Raw genomic sequence first — 21125 nt, 5'->3', positions numbered from 1 at the left:
CGAGCAATGTACCGTATGCTCATGGCTATGCAATTAAACGAGGTTTAAATCAAATGCACATGGCTTGAATTATCCCAGACACTACATCTCTCAATCTTGAGAATTGTACTTATAGTATGCTTGAATTCAAGGTCTCTTTTCACACAATTTTCTGTTAATTTAGCCATCATTTGCTTTCAACATTTTCATTAGTTATAGGTCCTGGCAACTTTAAAACTGAAAGATTTTTAGTTCTTTAGCCACCTGGAATTATGAAGCTGTGCTTCTTTGAAAGGTTTTTTAAGCAGTTATTAAAAAAATATTTTTATTGTGAAAAGATCTCTGTCTAGCCTGGCAGCTGATTTGAGAACATCATATAACATGCAGGGCAGGAATAGACCAAGGATTAAAATAGAATTGAACAATGTAACATTTTATTTCAGTGCTTTTTAGTTCAAACAATTACAAAATGAGCCAAATAAAAAAGCAGCAGAATGCCTCTTTTTTTAAACTGCTGAAAATCCAACATTACAAAAGTAGAGAATGATATACAGCTGCAGCTGTTCTTCAAGTGTTGAGATCTTCTGTTCAACTGAAGTAACATAATTTCCCCTTTAGTTAGAGCCAGCATGTTCCATATTTGTATCGAGCATTAAAACAAATATGTAAAAATGTTAAAACCTTAGAGTCATATCCATATGAATATAGTTATACTGTTTTTTGTTTGGAGATTTTTTAAGATCTTGTTAATTGTGGTGTACGGTATACCAGTTTAGATTGTATGTTACATATTTCACATTACGTTGCACTGGTTAAAAACGTGCAGGTGTTTACCATGGGTATCTCTCAGAATTGGGTGAAAACATTTCTAATATAGCCTTAGGATTAGGAACTACTGTTCCTATACTACCTACTGTATACTACCTACAGTATACCCTGTGCAGGGGCAATATTAGTAGCTGTATCTGTATAGTAGTGCCATCTATAGGCTTTAGGTACATAATGCAGAAAACTCTTAAAGTCGTAATGGACATCAGGCCTTTTACAGGATTCTGCCTCCAAAAATGAACATCTCTTTTCTAGGCCATGCTGTTTTTTTTATGTGATATGCGCTGATGTACCTCCCAGTCTAGTACACATCAGCTAAATCTCCCCAAATCTGGTGTTGATCCTCAGTTACTTTCATTGTTCCCATATAGCTGCAGTACCCCGTGAGAAAAGGCATTGGGATTCTGGGGTTTAATCCATCTTTTCCTCCATGCTTGTACACAATACTCCTAATTTTTCTGCACTGTGCTTTGCCAAATGCCGTTTGACTGCACAGAACTTTTTGACATGCTTCCCTAAGCTTGAAACTGCTTTATTTTAGCATGCTTCCTTAAGCTTGAAAATACCTGTCGCTGCTTATAAATGTGGTTCGTTTTTTCACTATGTTTTAACAAGCTTTCCAATTTGCCCCTGCCTTTTCCACACTCTCTAATGCTTTGTAATTCTAAGCGATGTGCTTATCCCTTTGTTTACAGTACTGATGCTGTACAGGGCTTCTAACTCTCTTTCACAGCTACAGGGGAAGGTACCTAGGTAGATTTTGCTTATTTTTAAAACCATGATAATAGGATCACATTAAAACACTTGTTTAATGTTGTATTTAAAGGAGTTGTAAGAATGTTCCCAATCCCTAAGCTTGGGTATTTTTCTCTGTCTTGGTGCTCTGCTAAACTCATTCTTTAAAGTGCAACATTATTCTCTGTTGTTCGTATTTGCATAAAATTACATAATAGGTTTTGATGGAGTTTTCTTCAGGGTTTTTATTTTCTGTGATAATCTAAAGATATGCATTAGATGGAAAAAAGTTGCTGCAAAAGCTTACTGTCTATGACCCATAAACTTCACTGTGAATTAATGTGAAAAAAATATATTCTTCCAGATCCTTGACTGGAGGTACATCCATAAATTAATATAGATTACTGCAAAATATTGTGCTAAATTAAAAGACAAAATATATTTTGTTTGAAAAACACAATTTATGTATACAACAAAAGACGAATTTAATAAAATATTGAATGTGTGCCTTTAGGTACAGTAATATGTAAAGCATTCTATGAAAAAAAAATCATTTTAAAACAGGAAAAACTACATAACGTTCAATTAAATTATTACTCTTTAAAATGGGTATATAAAGTATAACCAAGAAAAACACAGAAGAATAAAATTTATCAGCAGTTGTGAAAGGATTGCATAGGATTGCAAGGATTGTACATGAATTGCATAAAAAAGACAAAAGAAATCAAATCAAATAAATATCTGAGATACTGTACTTCAGTCTTCTTTGGACTAAAAAAGATGTCAAATGCATGTGTCAAATGCTGAATTTAAAATCGTGTACTGTAGCATTTTCATTTTTGTAACATTAGGTAGATATATTGATATAAGCTATATTTATATGTAATAGATATTAAATTATATATTATGCATTTCTACATAATATAATGCATAATGAAATTACCTAAATCAGCTGAGTCAGCATGGAGTTTGAAAAATGGCCCACTTCCAGTTTTGTATAGAAAGTCACATTTTCTAACATTCATTTCCTGATTTTAATGACATGCACAAAGTAACGCCAGGTGGGAAAGACCACAGCTTGGTCGGTAGGGCTGGCTTCCCTTTTGCTACATTAAACAGTGTAGTCATTTAACAGTAAGGATGTACTGGACATGACTGTACTTATTCACTTTTCAATTACACTTAAAAATGCAGAATCACACACAAATAGTGTATGCTATGCAAGTTCACATTACATTTAATAATTCACGTGTAATTGATTAATTGGTTGATCTTGCCAAGAGAGTTAATAGTCTCCCTCCTGCACTGAATATCAGAAATTACTCATTAAGGAACAGAGCACAATAATGAAACATTACATGGAAACATTACTTTAATTTTCCTGTCCTTTACCTCACTTTTCAAGTTACCTGTCATACTATTGTCTTTAATCTGATCAACAGCCTGAGTGAATGCCTATTTCTCACCTTTAGTTTAATCCCAGTTATTGGCCTGTTGGCATTGACTCACTAGACTCCAGTACATACTGTACAATATACTGTATAGGAGCGCTTTAACAAATTCTTCCCTAACATAAATCTTCTTTCCCCCACTCCGGCGACCTCCAGTTCATTTCCCCCAAACCATTCAGAAGTAGTGATTTGTATTCTCTTATTCATATCAACATTTTATCTGACTAGATTAACATTTACATTTACTTTAGCTGCTTTTAGAAAAGGAGGAGCAAATTCAGCTTTCAAGCAAAAATGCCTAAAAACATCTGAATTCCCTGTGACTATGTGCTTGTATGTTTAAAAAAATGGAAGTTAGCACAAAAAGGTTCAGCAAGTGATTCATGCAAATTCAAACAATTGGCTTCTAAATGGAAGAAGAGAACACAGGCCAGCGACAAGGAGAGAGCCATGCGAGGTAGGAACAGAGTAAACCTGCTGCCATGCTGTTTTACACTGATAGCTGGAACTTAGCCCAAACGAAACCATTGGTGTGATTTTCATTATAAATATCTGTTGCGGGCCATTATATTGATGACGTCTCAGATAGAGGGGAGCAAACTGGTTCTCTCGATTTGTCCCTTGTTCTCTTTCAGCGTGATCATACTGTACAGTATGTCTGACATTGTTAGTACTCTTACTCACAGTCTTTATTTCGTTAACTGTACTTTAACTACTCTTTAACTGCTCTGTTCCTGAACAGCAGGTGTCTGTCTCTTAATGGTTAAAGGCCAATTCAGATGGGTGTAGCAGTAGTAATTAGGACTGTGGACTCTGGCCTTCAGGGTCATGGGTTGGGGTTTTGTACCCTTGTGCAAAATACTTTACAGAGATTTCTCCACTTAACCCCATGCTGTATAAATGGGTATGTTCCAGGTTGTTGCTGTGAACGGAAATTTATTTTATGGTTACATAAAGGATACAAAAAAAAGCAGCTACTAACAGTTGTGCAGCTCATTTTTCTCTTCCTCTAGACATATATATTTTTCAGCTTCTTAGTCCTTATCTTGTGTTATAATCATTTAGCATTGTAATTGTTATAAAACGTTAAAATAACAGTCTTGAAATACAGTATTTCTTGTGTTGTCAGATAATGGCAAACCCTTTGAAAAATTAGCTTTGACCTCAAAATTTATTTGAAGTCTCTGTCCACTACTGCTGCATTCTAGTTGGGTTATAATTAAAATATTTATGGCTTTCAGAGTGGCCCAGGAGCTGATATATGGTTTCAAGACCATGCTGCCTCTTCTGGCTTAAATTCATTACCGTATTGAAATTTGAGCTTTTTTGGCAAGAGCAAGACTATTTTAAAGAGTGTGGTGTAGATCATTTTTATGAGCAATTATAAGCTCACAGAACAAGCACTTTAAGCACAAAACACCTCTCTTACACTAAACTGATGGTGTTTGGACTTAACATTATCATGCCTTTGCATGCCTTATAATAGTTTTCTGCAGCAGAAATGTTCCTTTAACCATCTAGTCTTGTATTTCTAAAAGAAGTTGCTTTTTCAAGATTTATTTTGCTTCCATAAGTGCACCATTTATTGTATTACATTATGCTGAGATACCTAAATACCTTAATTCACCTTTTTGTTCCTGATGTAGATTCAAGGTTGAACATTCCTCTCACAAATGCATTTGGGTTCTATATTGCACTGTAAATAATGTACTATAATTTTCTTTTCACTACTCTGGTAAGAATGATGTTAGTGGCTCAGCGCATCTATAGATATCTTTAAATCACCATTTCCTTGGTGTGTTTGTTTTTAAAGCACCATGGAGAAATGCTGGATCAAATTTAAAATTACGTGTAAAATCTTAAAATTCGTTTAAAATTCTGTGAATATCATATTCACATAATGTTCTGCATTCTGCAGCAAATTACATGTGTGTATGTTTATAAAATGTTCACTTCAATAGGGAGGTTATTCTTTGAGCTGTGAGGGCATGAGCTCTGCGAAATAAGTAGTCATTTAGAGCTGTTGTTTAGTCTTTTGGAAAGACATAAGAAGGAGTGACAATATTGTCATGTTAGGTTGTAAAAAGGTTATTCTTGAACTTGTGTGCGGCACAGTATTATAGTACATGTTATCAACAGATATTCTGTCATTCTAGAGCTCTGGGATACAGTATGTGAGGTGGAAGGAATGTGACGATAACCTGCCTTTGTGCCTTTAGAGAACACGTTTCAAGACAAGCCCAACTCATTAAATTGTTTGAGAGATTTGACTGTTTTGGACGTCACATTCCAGTACTGTATATCAATGGTTATGCTCATGTGACTAGAAACTGCTCCTGTGTTGCAATATAATTCTGCTTCTCCAGTTGGCAACAGCTGTATTCATTTCCAATCTCTTCTGCTGCTACTGAGGCACCTGCACGTGGAGCCTTTGTGTTATGTGTTTTAACATTGTATTTGTGCATTCATGGAAAATAAGACAACAATTAAAGTCAAAGGAAGATACAGACATGATTGGACCATTGCTTCATCTAACAGGCTGGTTTAAAGTGGGCTGTTATCCTGCAGAGTAAGAAAAAGTTGAAAGGCAAGAACGTAAGCAAGAGGAAACAAAAGGAAAAGAGTGAAGCCGAAGTTAAATTGAGAATTACAGTACTACAAAGAATCTGTATGTTTCTGTTATAGGAAGAGGTTGGTTAGCTGTAGCGATAAATGTTAGTAAGGAGGTCTAAAATATTTTAATTCTATTTTTGTTTAGAAGCATAAGTGGTTGTTATTAAGCCAACTTAGTATTGAATGTAAGTCATTGTTACTGTATATTTGGAGATAAATTAATTTGTAGTGCAGATAGAGTTATAAATGTGTTTTTGTATAATGCTGTAAACAGAGGGTGGTCAGGTTATAAATGGAGAGAGGAAGTAAAGAGGGGGCCTAACATAGATCCTGAGGGACACCATAAGGTTCTCTAAATGCACAATTGATGACACAAATGGAAACTACAGTACGTGGAAGTGTAAAAATGCCTGTTGAGATCCTTGAGTCAATTACCTACTAACTACCAAACAGGCTTGATGGGCTGAATGGCCACTCAACTTGAACCTTTCTCATGTTCTTCTTATATGTCTGAGAATTTAAAAAAAGACATTATATATCTGATTTGGCATAAGGTTAAATTGCGGTGAAAAGTCAAATTGGGTTTCTTATTCCTCAACTGACTAAATGATGTATCTAGTAAAAGCATCAGCAACATACTAAGGTTCAGGGATCCAGAAACATTGACATAATTTCAGTCAGTTCTGAAGAGTACTTACTTCTCACTGATTTTTATTTCTGGACATCTGTGTAGTGAAGCAGAGAGTGGGTGGTGGTAATGCATGGTACAGTGGACTGTTAGATAAAAATAACAGTTTGATTTTGGTAAGAAACTTTAGTGTTAAAATGTGGTCTGGTGTTCAAGGAAAGAATAGAATAATGCATTCTCTCTGCCACCCTCTAGATCATGGAAGCAGATGTGTATGATGTTTTCAGCTAACATGCACCACAGTTAGTACTGTTTTTTTAAAATGTCTCTATTTTCACTTTTACACAATTCAAATAAATAATTGTCAACCAGTATAGGTTGTACAGTTTTCTGAAAGGGTGTTGGTGAACTGCAAACTTTTACACTCTTGAAAGAAGACCTAGCCCAGCTTCTCACTGTGGTAAACTGTTACATTCACAAAAATGTTTTACAAAAATGCTGTGGTGTCTGAAAAGAATGTGCACCAGGATCCTCTTAACTGGTAGGACTAAGCACCAGTAACCGTTGGAGAGGAGGAACTACTCACATTACCCTCCTGAACTGTGGGGAACCTTAGAGCCATGGCTGAGACCAAACCAGGCCTGGTGGGATAAAGCCACCCTCCCACCGGAATGCGATCTATAACCTACTGGTCTATCCTGTTTCCCCTTGGTCCAAACCTTAATGGGATTCCTTCAGCTTGAACTGGCAGCTGAATTTGATCCGTTCATTAGAAAGCTCCATCCTCCTTTCCTAGCTGAGCACTGGTCCTTGGAGAGTGAGCTCACTGGAAGTAGCTGAACCTTTTAAACTGTTTAATTAAAAATGGTTTTAAAGCCTGGGTTTTAGGGCATCTAACCCTTAGTCGACCCACTTTGGAACCTAATCTAAAACTAGGATTGGTCTTGCCATGACACTAGTTTAGTCTGATCTCACCACAAGACTAAACAATTCACCCTGTGTGTTCTTTGTACAGTATTTATAGAGAACCCTAATTGAAATATACAAATTCCTACTTATTTTCTTCCCCAGAGCATCCCTAAGCTATTCTTTAGTGGCTTAGACAAACACGCTGAGATTCAGCTGCTCCATTTTACACTTGTCAATGAAACAATGATTCTGTTTTTAATATTTTATGCATCAGGATTCCAAGCTCAGCATGGGTTTTTCATATACTGTAAGGCTGGGTATGCTGTGCAGCAAACAGCACCGACTGAGAACAGCTGTAGATTTTAAGAACATAAGAAATGTTATGAGCAAAGGGAGGGCATTTCACACATAAAGCCTTTTTGTTTGCTAATAGCTAAGTTATCTAAGTTAAGTCATCCACCCACTTCTTGAATGATACCAGGGTATCGGTTTTGACAACACTGCTGAGTAGCTTAGACTAGACTCCTACAACCCTTTAAAGAATTGCCTGTTCTTATTCAATTGCACCTTCCTTTATTTTCCGTAATGAGTGTTTTTATTTTTTAAAGCAATTAAGATGGTGACCGGAACTGCAGGACTAATAGATTTTTTTCTTGTTCTTATTGTCCTCAGGCTCTGAGCTGATGCCAAAGGCCCTCTCTACAAGAATTATTGGTGGGATCTGGTGGTTTTTCACTCTTATCATTATATCATCCTACACTGCCAACCTAGCAGCTTTCCTCACAGTGGAGCGAATGGAATCTCCTGTTGAGACAGCAGATGATCTGGCCAAACAAACTAAGATTGAGTATGGTGTAGTGAAAGATGGAGCCACCATGACTTTCTTTAAGGTGAGCACTCCACTCCTGTTGTGAGTCAGATCATAAACAACCCGTTGAAAACCTACAAACTTTGTTGTTTGTTTTTGTATCAGCTTTCATTTTTTATTTTCTTTCATTAACGTATTTTAAATAAAACTTAACTGAATGAAACCACCTTTTAAACAAAACCAAAAAGCTTTCAAGTTTCATCATGAAGTCAATACATTTAGTTTGATTTGACCCTGTTGATTAATTTCCTTAGAATAAATTGCCTCTGTTCTAATCAAAGAAATTTGGGGAGTATAATGGATCTTAAATCAGGCATGATATTAAACTTCAGCCGCAGTCAGCTTTCAAAACTTCACATTTTCTATACTATGTGTGAAAATCAATATTATTCCACAAAGGACTTTTTTTCAGTTAGATCTTTATCCCCAATACAAAAGCATATTCTCTGGCTCTTCCATTTCACCAGGCCTTTTGAAGTGCTCCTCCATAATGATTTTCTGTTCAAAAAGTTTCAGCTTGGCTGCAGGGTTTTTATTTTGAGACAGATGATTCTCCTGATTGTGCTGCTGTGCAGAATAACAGATGAGTGTGATTTTCGTCTTGATTTTGTTGTCCTTAGTTCTGCTGTTGTCTTTTTTTCCAGTTGAATTCCTTCCTCAGAATCCATTAATGGACAAATAGTTTGAACAAACAGGAACCAGTTGGGATAAAATAATAGAAAGTAAAATATAAGCTAACTTCTAGTTGCTGTTTGAGATGATGAAGTGCCGGTGAGATGAGCTAATGGGAGGTGGCTGGTATCATTCAGCATCACTATTGATTTTTGCAGTCTTAGCCAAAGAGGTTTATTGCTGTTTTCACACTCTCTAGCAGGAATAGGAACATTGACCAGTATTAAGCCATATATTTACAATTCATGATCTATAATCGTCAGTTTGAGCAGGCACAGCACATTAGCACAGTCACACTCTGTGTGGTTCCAAACGACTACAGTGGCCCAGATTGGTACTGCAGCTATAAATGCTTCCTCAGAGAGATGGCTCAGCCTGTCTTTTAACTACCTTTTTTCATCTACCCAGGTGTTAAACAGCAGTTGTGTAGAAATTCACAGCTTTTATGGAGCCATTTTGCTGTGATCCACGACATGTAGGGTCTGTGATGATGAGACTCTAGCTTATCTTTGATCTGAACCGGTGGCTGTATGCTAAGATGTTTCGAGATGGGGCGCTGCCCTTGGCTACTCATAAACAAAAATCTCAGTAAAGGGCTGCTTTGCATGACCTAGCAGATCCATCAATGTGTTACTGAGGTTGTTAACGCTAGTACTGTTTCTTAGAACTAAGCCAAGAGAAGAGACTTCTCAAGGCTGCCTGATAGTGCTGTAGGCAAAGCCCATGCTTAGATCACCAGGGACGATAAAGGTCTAAAGAGCAATGGCAAAGTAATATCCTGTATAATATGGAAATCATCTGCTGTTAGCTCGTTTCATTGATTTGTGAGTGGTAAGAGTATGTCGAATATGACTATCTAATAAAATGTTTAAAAATATAAAAAATGAAGTATTGTTCTTCTAAATTGTGCATCTATAATTTAGTTTAATTATTCATTATTCATTATTTATTTGTGATGCTTTAATTTCAGTTGATGAAGTTTGTAACGTCATCGATATTATGTTATTTTCTTTTTTCCATCATTTCAATTTTACAAAGCCATAGAAATGTTGGTAAATGGATTTTCTATATACAGTATGTTTTCTTTTCTTTCACCTTAGATTTGGACATGAATTTGGTTTTAACAGGATTCTGCATATTTGTTTGTCTCTTAACAGTCAAGTAACTAAACCAAACTTAGAATCAAATATGACTGATACAATGTTTAAGCCTCCGGTGCTCAGTTTGTATCTATTGTTAGTAGGCTCCATTCTGACTGTAGGTGTTTGTCTTAGTTTTATGTATTAATCCCCAACTCACGTTCGCACTTGCCTTTTTAAACTGAACCTATTAAACCATCAAAGACTGAAAAGTAGCATCACCAGCTCACATCCCAAATCACAGGAGGCAGTTAAATATGCTTCTAAAAATATTTGGACTATTTCTGTTTTTATTGATGCTTTTCAAAGCCTAAGAACATGGCGCATGGCCTCTTTTTGAAAGATTCTTGAAGTAAAAATAATTTTAAACTTTTTTTAGATTTTCTCTATTTGCTGCGGTACTGATCATTTTGATTCTTCTGTGTTGTAAAAATAAAAGATCTTCACTGTATGCTGTAAATTGTGAATGTGTTTCAGGGGTATGGTATTTTGTTCTAGAAAAAAAGAAATAACTCTGGACAAGCAACCTGCAAAATGCAAAGGCAGCTTTTCACTTTGATTGAATATAGTGCTCTAGTAAAAGGATGAATATGAATATAAATACTTTCTCTGTACTGTGAACAATTTGCTTCCCATGCATTCCTTAGGCTCCTCAAAAGGCAAAGGAAGGGCTGACATTCTGACTTCCCATTTGATGTAAACATGCCTGGGACATGTCATACAAACAGAAAAATAATTAGTGAAGCAAATATTATTATGCCATTAAATCTACTTCATTTAAAAAGAGACAGGTGTCACTAATTATCTCATCAGCTCTGCCTATCTTGAGAGCTGTCAGTTCCTCACTGTCATTATCTGAAACAAGAAGACTGATGCAGCTGCTGCAAATCAACAGGCTAACAAAATGTCTTGGTGAGCATCTTGATATGAGCAGGAAGAAATTATGCAAAGGAGTTTACCGAACGAACCGAGTGAGGGCTTGACATAGGACTGCTGCCTCTGCACTGATTAATCTACAGTACACTTTGAGACATGAGAGGTTTCACGAGCAGTCTACAACTTCAAATGATTTAATATATAAATAGAAGACTAAAACTTTGCGTACTGAATTATTGCAATGCTATCATGAGGAAGCAAGAAAATTAAATGTCCTTATATGAATTATAAACATCATTCTTTTAGCCTTTAGCTTTTGATTACAAGTATTGTATTCAGTGTTATGAACACCCTGCCTTCTTCTGTTAAGTATGCCACTCTGTCATTTTCTGTCCCAAAAATAGGCCATGCTGATCACCTGTTCACATTGGCAGTTGAACACACCACATTTTTGTATTCTGAATTTACAATTAGCAATTATCTTCGTTGCGTGACCACCAGATTTGGGGTCACTGCTTAAGACTCAGCTCCCCTGTAACAATTCCTGTACCTGCATGGGTTTAATGAAGACCTGTAGGCATCAGCCTCTCATATATCCATCTGTTCATCTTTTGAAATGCTGCCTTATAGGAGTGTAAGCCCTCTAGAAAGACAAGACAAGCTGCCATTCTTTCAAGAGGGCCCAAACGTACCCATTAAATGCCAGGAGTTGTTATTCCACTAAAAGTAGAGAAAGCCAATTCCCACTCAACCCCAATAGCACTCTAGATCTAAACTGGATGAAAGGCCTCTCCTTGTCTGTGGCCTATCTGGTGTTCTATTGTGTCACACAGTTATAGTCAGCTAGTGACTCAGGCTTATGCTCCAAGTAAGCTCCTTGACTAGCTGAGCTCGGTGGGAGACTATCACAATTCACATTTTTGTAATTACATAATGTGTATACTAATTTCTTTCTTTATAAAGACAACTGGAAAATGTTGTTATTCCTTATAGCTGACCTGTATCTTGGGCCCAGTTCATTGCCTGACTTTTACATACAGTATGCATCTTCATTCCTTTTATTAATAAAGTCAGTGTGAGATCATTATTTTTTATTCACTCTTCCTAAAATCCTAAAATATGTCTTGATGTCCTTTATACCTTTACGTTAAATATGTCTATTGAATTGAAATAGAAAATTACATTAACCTACTGTATGTTCGACATATACGGTACACTGCCTAATATATCTGTGTAACCTGACATTTTCAATTGCTTCACAAATGCCCCATGTTTTCTAAGGTTTCCATCATTTTGTAGAAGGGTTATTTGAAGAGGTTTTTATTTTGAAAGCAATAAAACATCTTCAGCTCACCATTGTAACCCACAGGTGAGGAAAGAAAAGTGATGAGTCACAGCTGCAGTTGACTCAGGTCAGTAAAGAAAGGTGATGTGTCACAGATGGGGTTTGCACAGATCCACTTTAATCCTACTGAAAGCCATCTGTAGTGGTCAATGAAAAATGGATCAAGCCCTTGAAAAGCACATTTTTTCACCAAGGGGTATCCTAAGTAGTGCCCTGTTTTTTAGGGTTGGGAATAGGAATGGAAACAAAAGTTCTCTTAAGTGTTCCTAAATGTCTAAAAAAGATGTCTAAACAGATGACTTGAGCGTCAGTGTGAGATCATTGTTTTTTGTTCACTCCTCCTAAAATCCTTTAACCAAATTAAAGAGAGATCCTTTAAATATGTCTATTGAATTGATATAGCAAATTACATCGACCAATCTGAAATTCACATTTGGCTATGTTTGTAGCCACAAAATATCTTTGTGGACTGAAGTGAGCATTTGCTGTATATGAGGAAAAATATCAATTTCTGCAAGATGGGTTGCACATAAAATTTATTTACAGCAAGAAAGGCAAAAGCACAAGTGCAATGTTCATGAGAATATGCTTTCCATCTTGTATCAAAACCTGTTGTCCTGACCCTTGTTGAAGGAGGGATTCAGGAGTACAAATACTCCAGTATAAAGTACACTGTCTTTTAAAGGTAACTCTTGATGTCCTACAAATTCTTAATTTTTAATGTGTCATCAATGTGAGCTCCATCTGCCCTCCCTTTGGCGCTCCAGCTCTCCTGTCCGTGCTGTGGAGCCCCGCAGTGTGAACAAGTGCAGGAAGGCCATTAATAGTCTTCATCTCTCCAAGGATGAGTGCTGCTCTGGTGAGCACAGTTAATAAGAATTAGCAGCTCCAAGGACCTGTGGAATGGCTCGACCTTCAAAGTTACTCGCCCTGAGTGCACGTCGATTGCAATGGTCCAGACTCTGCCAGTGCAGTACTGGGCTGTGCCATTACTGGACTGTGATTGGGATTCCTGTAGCTGTGGCTCACAATTGGACAAGGGCCTCCAAGATAGAGTAGCCACCAGTCGCCCACAGTGGCCTGTCCCCTGCAAGCCTACAGTGAGAGATGTGGCACTCCTAAAATGTGCAAAGTGTCCTCTACGGTATGCTTGCAGCATGTCGAACAATGAATGGCTGTGACATTAGGTGAACTAGAGGACTGTGTCCACGTGTTCTCTTTCTCTCAGTCGGTACTGTATTTTTAGTTTTTGCTTAACTGTTGTCCTAATCCGAGGAAACGTACAGTGTTTGCCAAAATTTACAGTACATCAAGTGTAAGTGTTGGGGCTGTAGCTTTAAAGGCAAGTCATAATAATTCCAGATCTCTGAAGGTAGCAGAAACAGAAATTACATGCACTCCCAAGGCAAGGAGCATTAACATTCTGGAGCTTGAGTTTGAATTTTTCGTGAGTCACATACAACACACACTCCATACAATTGTTTTTTTGCTTGAAAATTGTTCTCTCTGTTTTCCATGGTATAATGTATTGTTACTTTGTGCAGTGACCCAGTAAACTGCTGTGAAAACCACAGCCCAGATTATTTACTGTGTATATCAGAATCCAAAAAGGCGATTTTATTTTATTGCTTGGAATATTTACTCAGGGTCCAGGACACAAGCATCTTTTTTTCCACTCTCTATTCTATCATGTGAGATTCCTGAAAACAAAATTAGTAGCGGGGGGGGGGGGGGGGGGAGGTCTTAACTTCTCCTCAAGGTCAGTGACAGGCTGTCAAAATTACCCGCTTGTAGTGCAAAATTATGTATTTTATTTGCATAGTTGAGCCAGTGTTTTTTGATGGGAAATTGCACATTTCATACCTCTAGTGGTTTGTGTTAAACAGATGGTTTCTCTTGGACTAAGTAAATTGTTTTTTTTTCTGGCTATACAAGTCACTGGATGTAGTCGGTTCAGGGTGAAATTGATCTATTTACTTGATCGTTTTCAAAATGATGTACAGTAGTCAAAAGCAAGAAGCTGTTTAGTAAAAATGGGTAATCGCAGGTGCACGTTTGTGGTGCTGTTTGCAGACTTGTGATTTCACGATTCCAGGGGCTGTGATATTAAACCTTAGAAATGGTTTCCCCCAAGCTATTCCCAATCTGTGTTCATTCACCCAGTCTTAGGCAGACAGTGCTGTTGCTTCAGATGATGCATGTTAAAATTAATTTCCAGAGTGAGTTTATTATGAAAGAGAGCAAACGGGTTTGGCTGTTCTTTCTTTACAAGAAATATTTCTCTGTCGTTGCAAATGATATAGAAGAGAGAATGTGGAATAAGTTATGTCAAATTGTAGACATTGGTACAGGGGCATCATTCCACATGTCTGCATCTCAGAAAATGATGGAATAAAGGTTCTTTCAAACAAAAATAGCCTGCATCCTATTTAAAAAAAAATGAGTGCCACCAAAAGAAATCAAGTGCAATTTCAAAGACGTCATTGAAAATGGTTCTTGTGATTTACACCTTTGTGGATTTCATTCAGAGGAGCAATTTGGAATGATTATTTCGGTTTATTTGCATTGTCTTTTTGTTTTTGGTTTTGTGCAAAACAGCTTCTGCGTTGGTGAATGGGCACAAAAAATATTCATGCTGTCTCTGTTTCAGAAATCAAAAATTTCCACGTTTGAAAAGATGTGGGCATTTATGAGCAGCAAGCAAAACACAGCTCTTGTCAAAAATAATGAGGAAGGTATTCAGAGAGTACTGAAAGCAGATTACGCTTTGTTAATGGAATCAACGACTATTGAATATGTCACTCAAAGGAACTGCAATCTGACCCAAATCGGAGGCTTGATAGATACCAAGGGCTATGGAATTGGTACTCCCATGGGTAAGGATTATTATCACTCCTTCATTATGAATCTAACTATATAACTGGTGCACCGTATTACCTATATCACCATGCAGTACAAAATGTAACATACATTACCCATTCAATAAAATTCAGTTTCTTGTCCATTTCTATCATATTTAGTTGGAAGGAGTAAATGCATAGTTATTATTTATTATTTCATTCTTAAGTTATATTTAATCAAGAGGTTTGCAATGTATTACTACAGATGCAGACATTTTGAAGCTATTTGAACTCCATGCAAATACTGTACATCTCCTTTATGATTTGGATTTGTACAAGTCGAAAGCCAACAGAGAAGATATACAGGTCTTATGACAGCACAATGCTTCAACCTTTGTCCCAGTGTGGCAGGAATACTTTACTGGATGAGCCACATGGGATCACGTTAGAATGTATCTAAATAAAAAAACAAGATGGCTTGTTTAATTTACAGTAATTGTTCGGAATAGGCTATTCTCCATATGCATCCTCCTGTACATCTCCCACGATGCAGAGGAAACACATTGGATGAAAATACTGTATCTATTACTCTCAGACACTTTTTTGCACATGAGTGAAATGAAGTGTGATCTTTAGTTTTAACGTCGCTTTCCAAGAGATGTACTGTAACTGTTTCAAAGAGATAAGAAAGCGAGGGAAAGAAACTTTGTTTTGTATTTTATGCCTATCTGTTAAAACATCCATGTGTGTTTCACTTTATTGAAGGTTCTCCATACAGGGACAAAATTTCCATTGCGATTCTGCATCTGCTAGAAGATGGCAAGTTGCATGTGCTGAAGGAAAAGTGGTGGAGAGGCAACGGCTGCCCTGATGATGACACAAAGGAAATCAGAGCCCTTGGCATACAAAATATTGGAGGGATCTTTATCGTGCTTGCAGCAGGACTGGTACTCTCCGTGTTCGTGGCAATCGGGGAGTTTATTTACAAGCTGAGGAAAACGGCCGAACGTGAGCAGGTAAGCACCAGGTAATACACTTCCCACAGGTCTGTGAGTTTTTTTGAATGTTCTTCAAACTAAAAGCATGTGTATGTATCCTGATTGGATCAGAGACTAGTACAGGAAAATGAATGTGCAAGAAAAGTTGGATCTGTGCAAGAAAAATTGGTCTGTCATCTTCCCTTCTGAATAGTTTCCATTTTTGTGACTCTTAAATAAAAATGAAAGGTAGCTGGTATCTCAAAGCCTATATACTGTACTGTAGCACAATGCTGTAGATTATTCAGATATTCTGCTGTGTGCCTAACGGATAGCAGTCATTAGCCATGTTGGCAATTGCTTCTCATGCTGCTGCTTAGCATGCGGCTCAGTGAATATGCTTTCAGATCTTGAAATAATCCCACATACATTGCATTACAGGAGCAGAAAACTTCACCTGTGAAGCACACAAAGACGGGTGCTTTGAATAACATTTTGTTCTGCCTCAACGTGTCATTTTCAATTTTGCTTTATGGCCAGTCATTTGTAATCTGAACTTTATTTTCTGTGCATTGTGTCTGAGATATAGCCATCATGCATTATTATAAACCTCCACTCTTCTGCAAGTGAGTGATCTCATAGTATCTCGAACATCCCCTTGCCCACTGGCATTCAGGGTTCTGGGTTTAGAATTTCTGAGTGTGACGATGGCAGCAGTAAAATGGCTTTAAAAAGAAGGCAAATATGTGAAGAACTGCTTATATTTGCCTCGAAGGTCTGTTGTGGCTTCTGAGTCTTATACATGACAACCTGGCTCTGGAACAAATAATTCATAGTTATTCTACCTCCATATAGTGTGTTTACTTCAATCCTCATCTAAATGTGCAGAGCTTATCCCACATATTACTTGATTACAGTATGCAATCTTTGTCTCAGTAAATTGACATAATTAAGAATTGGAGCATAAAATGTAGGATTTATCCTTTATTAGTCATAGATGATGTCAAAATACCATAGCAGCCGGTTATGGTTTGAGTTATAGTTTCAGGGTACCAGTTAAGAAGTTTGATTTTCATTAAACAAATAAGTTCATGGCGAGTGCTGCAAATCTACATGTACTGTACATGCAAGAACAAACAATAGTGGCCTTTCAGATTGCTCAAGAAAAAATGTCTTAGTGCATTTCCCTATTGTGACTGACAACTGAAAATCAAAAAGATAAAATAAAATACAATTATTCCCCACCCCCCTTCTTGCCTTTCAGAGATCCTTTTGCAGCGCCATGGCCAATGAAATCAGACTGTCTTTTACCTGTGAGCGCCGTGTAAAACACAAACCTCAGCCCCCAGTCATGGTGAAGACGGATGCTGTAATCAACATGCACACGTTCAATGACAGAAGGCTACCGGGAAAAGACAACATGACTTGTAACACTGGAATGACGCCTGTATTCCCATAACATGACTCTGAATCAAGATCAATACTTAGGACTGTACGTGGTGGAAAAAAAAACAAACTGGGGCTGTTTCAGAGACAAAGCAATTGACCAGAACCAATTAGTTTTCAGTTATTCGCAGTGGTACTGTATTACATAAAAAGTGACAACAGTAGCAACAAGAAACGACAACAACAGTGCAGTTCAGAGAGCAGTGAGAAGGGAGGAAACCGCAGTTTCTGAAACACAATTCAGCCAACTTGTCAGTGTCCAAACAATCTGTCTCCAAGTCTGATGTTTACGTGCAAAAATACAAACACATTAAGTGGGAAATGAAGAAACACCACAGAAGAAAAAAAGACCCCAAACTAAGGAAAATGTGGAATATATATTAAAAAAGCTTCTTTAAGCATGGCAATAAAAGAACTACAGACAGAAGGTCAAAGGGTATGAAAGTGTGGAACCAGAGAAGTCACACATAGCACATTTAATATTTCAGTGAGAGCTGCAGAAATTCTTTGACACTCAAAGTTGACCTGTTACCTCAATGCTGTGAAGACTTCCTGTTCAGGAAGACCTGACTTGTCCAGTTTTAGTCTGAAAAAGAGGAAGGAATTCTGGAGGTTATAGACAAGTGGAAATAAATGCGCGGCGGGACCATGACAAACAGACTTCTTTCACACAGATGCATTTGACCGCAATCTGCAGTCTGAGTAAATTCTGGAGTTTCTGTTTTTTTTGACAAAATGAATCCACAAATCAGACAGGGTTGACATCGTTCAATCCAGTGCTGTGTGCTGAGGTTCATCTGTTGGAAGTAACTTTTTTCCCAGCCCTAAACAGAACTACCAATAATGTTTTCTTACTTTGTCTTATTTTTTTATAATTATGGGAAGAAATAAAGATAAAAAATCAACATGCAGTTCAATTGCTCAATTAAATCATTTCCTATCAGATGTTTCATACGTATTAGTAAATTGCAGTACAAGGTGACTCAACAATTACCAAAGATCTGTCTGCAAAATAGAAATAGTCTTCAAAGGTCAACTCATGTTCTATTCTTTATAGGTGCAAAAACATTTGGAATTTGACCTGCATTCTTGGAGCGTTCTAATCATGACTTATACTGGTTGTCAAAACTGATTAGAATTCTGGCTTCATAGCCAATGAATTTTAATTACATGTGGTTCTCTTTTTAAGTAGTCTGCAGTGGAATTTTAACATATTTGATTCTTAAAATGGCCTCATTCTAAATTCATAAAAGGGTTAATGTTATTAATAAAATAGTAGCTGTGGTTTATATTCTACTGGGGAACATTTAAATACTGCATTTGACTTTTTTACATTATTCATATTCTTCTAGTCACTAAAGTAATGATATTTTAGTCCATAGTGTGATCTTTCCAGTCAACACTGCTAAGAATTTTTGTAGTGTAGTAATTTTCTGTCAGGTCATTCACTTCTTAAAGTACCAACTGAGTTGCCTCTGAAAGCACAAAAGGTACATCTCTGATGTGTGTCATGTTTTGTTCAAACAAGAGTGATTTGTTTCAAAAGGTTAACAAGACAAGCAGTGGCTGAGTAAATCAGTACCATGCTAGGTTTATCAAGTTGCCATCATGTCTCATGTCTCATGTTCATGCTTTTTACTTCAAGAACAAAAGTTTAATTAAACAGAATGTTTAACTGAATGTATGTGTTAGTCTGTCAGGGACTCTACTGTATTTTGATCATTGGGTGATTTCATTTTTTTTCCACAACAGCTATAATTTCAGTCCTTAAAGGGCAACCATGATTAAAGGTTCATAGCTTCCATACCCTCCTTTTCAGGTTACTAATTACTTGTATCATTGAAGAGATTTGACCTTGTACTGGATTTTAATATATTGCCTCAGTGGCTGATACTGAACATGTGGCCCTGATATACAAGCGTTCCGTGTGGAATCCGGTTAGTATTTCTGGCTTTTAATTTTCAAATTCTGTTATCAGGTTGCACGTCATTTCTTCTTGCAAACCATGGACTAGGAGTATTAACTGGTATCTTTTCTTCTGGAGATGTTTTTCAAGTATATGAGCAGAAAAGGAAAACTATACAGTACAGACACAGATCTATTGTTAAGTGTATTAATTTGACAACTGGTATAACTCATGATACAATATTTTTTAAGAAATCTTCAAGCAGCTCAGATATTCAGTCCTCTCAAAAATGTGTGTGTAATATTAGAACATAGAGCATTGGAAGATAAAAAAATCAATATAAACATCTGTGTTTTTTGTCCACTAACAATCCATAAATTTGACATAGTATCATTCAACAGTGTAGGCTGTATCTATTTGTGATTTACTATTGTTTTTAAGCTTTAATTGGAAGTCCAGTGAATACTCTTATTGAGGACATTTTTTAAGATGCTTGTCTCACGTTGTGTTTACGCAATATTTTACATTCATTACCTCAGTTCAGGAATGGATTTATGGAACTACCTGCCACTTTTTCTCTTTGTACTGATCTATAGCTTTTTAAACTTATTAAAGATGTCTCCCGTTTTTTAATGTGTTTTTTATTTTGTTTTTAATCAAGTTAGTATTCATGTTACTTTGGGTCTTCCTAAAATGCAGTTTTAATTTCAGTGTATTCTTTATGTACCTTTTCATATCAACCATCCAATTTTTACATTTTGTAAAGCATTTTAGCCCTCTGTCAAAAGTGCAACTTAAAAAAAGCAAACACATAACATATGTTCATGAAACTATATTCTGTATGTCATAGTTTAAAATTGCACATGATATTTACAGTATGACTTTCCACATATTTCTGAAAACCAGATTCATTATTGTTTTGGATCATAACTCTGGTCACATCATGATAACCTAGATATAACAAGTTTACATCAACTGTCAATGGTCAAAGCTGAGATCTTTATTCACCCAGCATAACGAAATGATATATAAATAAAATTAGATATAATTATCCTATGAAGACACCCTGCAACTATCAGAACTGTATTTTTTCACATGCAGTTTAGCTTGTTTTTATATCTTTTTATTTGCCTTTGTAATAATTGTAATAGTTGGTAATACTTCATATATAACATTCTAATTATATATTAGTGTGGAACATTTATTTTAATGTCTACAGATTATTTACGTTAAATCATGTAACACTGAAAAGACTAGACAATCTTTCCCATTTAGTACCTGGCCACCTTAAGGAAACCTCGCAGAATGGAAAGTTACTTACAGTAGCTGTATACTCATGGTGTGCATTCAGTTTTTGTCAGTTTGGAATGATCCCTCTTCAAAGCACCTCTCCTTAACCACACACTGTCAGCCAACAATGCATTTCACAGTAAGCTCAAGATAACTTACGGACTGACCAGTACCTGACAAAGTAATAGGATTTCCAAAACAGTGGTACGCAACTGGCAAGGCATGTTGCTCCTCCAATCAGTGATACCTCTCCTGTAAGGCATTATGGAGCTTCACATGTGTCAAAAGAAGGTGTTTGTCAACTATCCAGTGCATTAGTCTTTGCTGTGAGCCAAGACATAAAAAGCAATTTGCCAATTTCCCCCAAAAAATGGTAGGGTCTAAAATGAAGAATTCACACAAACTGTTTGAAAAAATCAATGTGAAATTTTACAGTAGTGTACAGTAGCTGAAAAAGGTAAGTGTTATTGACCAATACTAGCAAGGCACTTGGAAGCCATGGTGTTACAACTTAGAGTAGCACCACATTCACTTAACTGTAAACTCATCTTTTTCAATACAGTACATCTTACTCACCTCTCTTTATTTTCTTTGTGTCTCTTGTTCTGCTGCCTATGTCATAT

The 21125-nt window shown here is 36.6% G+C and overlaps 1 protein-coding gene across 1 annotated transcript in view; it reads left to right on the top strand.

Moving 5' to 3' along the window:
* Positions 1-18208, top strand: part of LOC148820470 (glutamate receptor ionotropic, kainate 3) — a 116688-nt gene extending 98480 nt beyond the window's left edge. Inside the window, exons 13-16 of the mRNA XM_088932081.1 lie at positions 7816-8033; positions 14694-14919; positions 15649-15899; positions 17125-18208. Of these exons, the coding sequence (XP_088788207.1) occupies positions 7816-8033; positions 14694-14919; positions 15649-15899; positions 17125-17319 (890 nt within the window). The 3' untranslated portion in view covers positions 17320-18208. The remainder of the gene's footprint in view (positions 1-7815; positions 8034-14693; positions 14920-15648; positions 15900-17124) is intronic.
* Positions 18209-21125: the final 2917 nt, after the last annotated feature.

Source organism: Atractosteus spatula, chromosome 14 (genome assembly GCF_055471065.1).
Source record: "Atractosteus spatula isolate fAtrSpa1 chromosome 14, fAtrSpa1.hap1, whole genome shotgun sequence".
Lineage (NCBI taxonomy): Eukaryota > Metazoa > Chordata > Actinopteri > Semionotiformes > Lepisosteidae > Atractosteus > Atractosteus spatula.
This window is presented reverse-complemented; position numbering and strand designations above follow the sequence as displayed.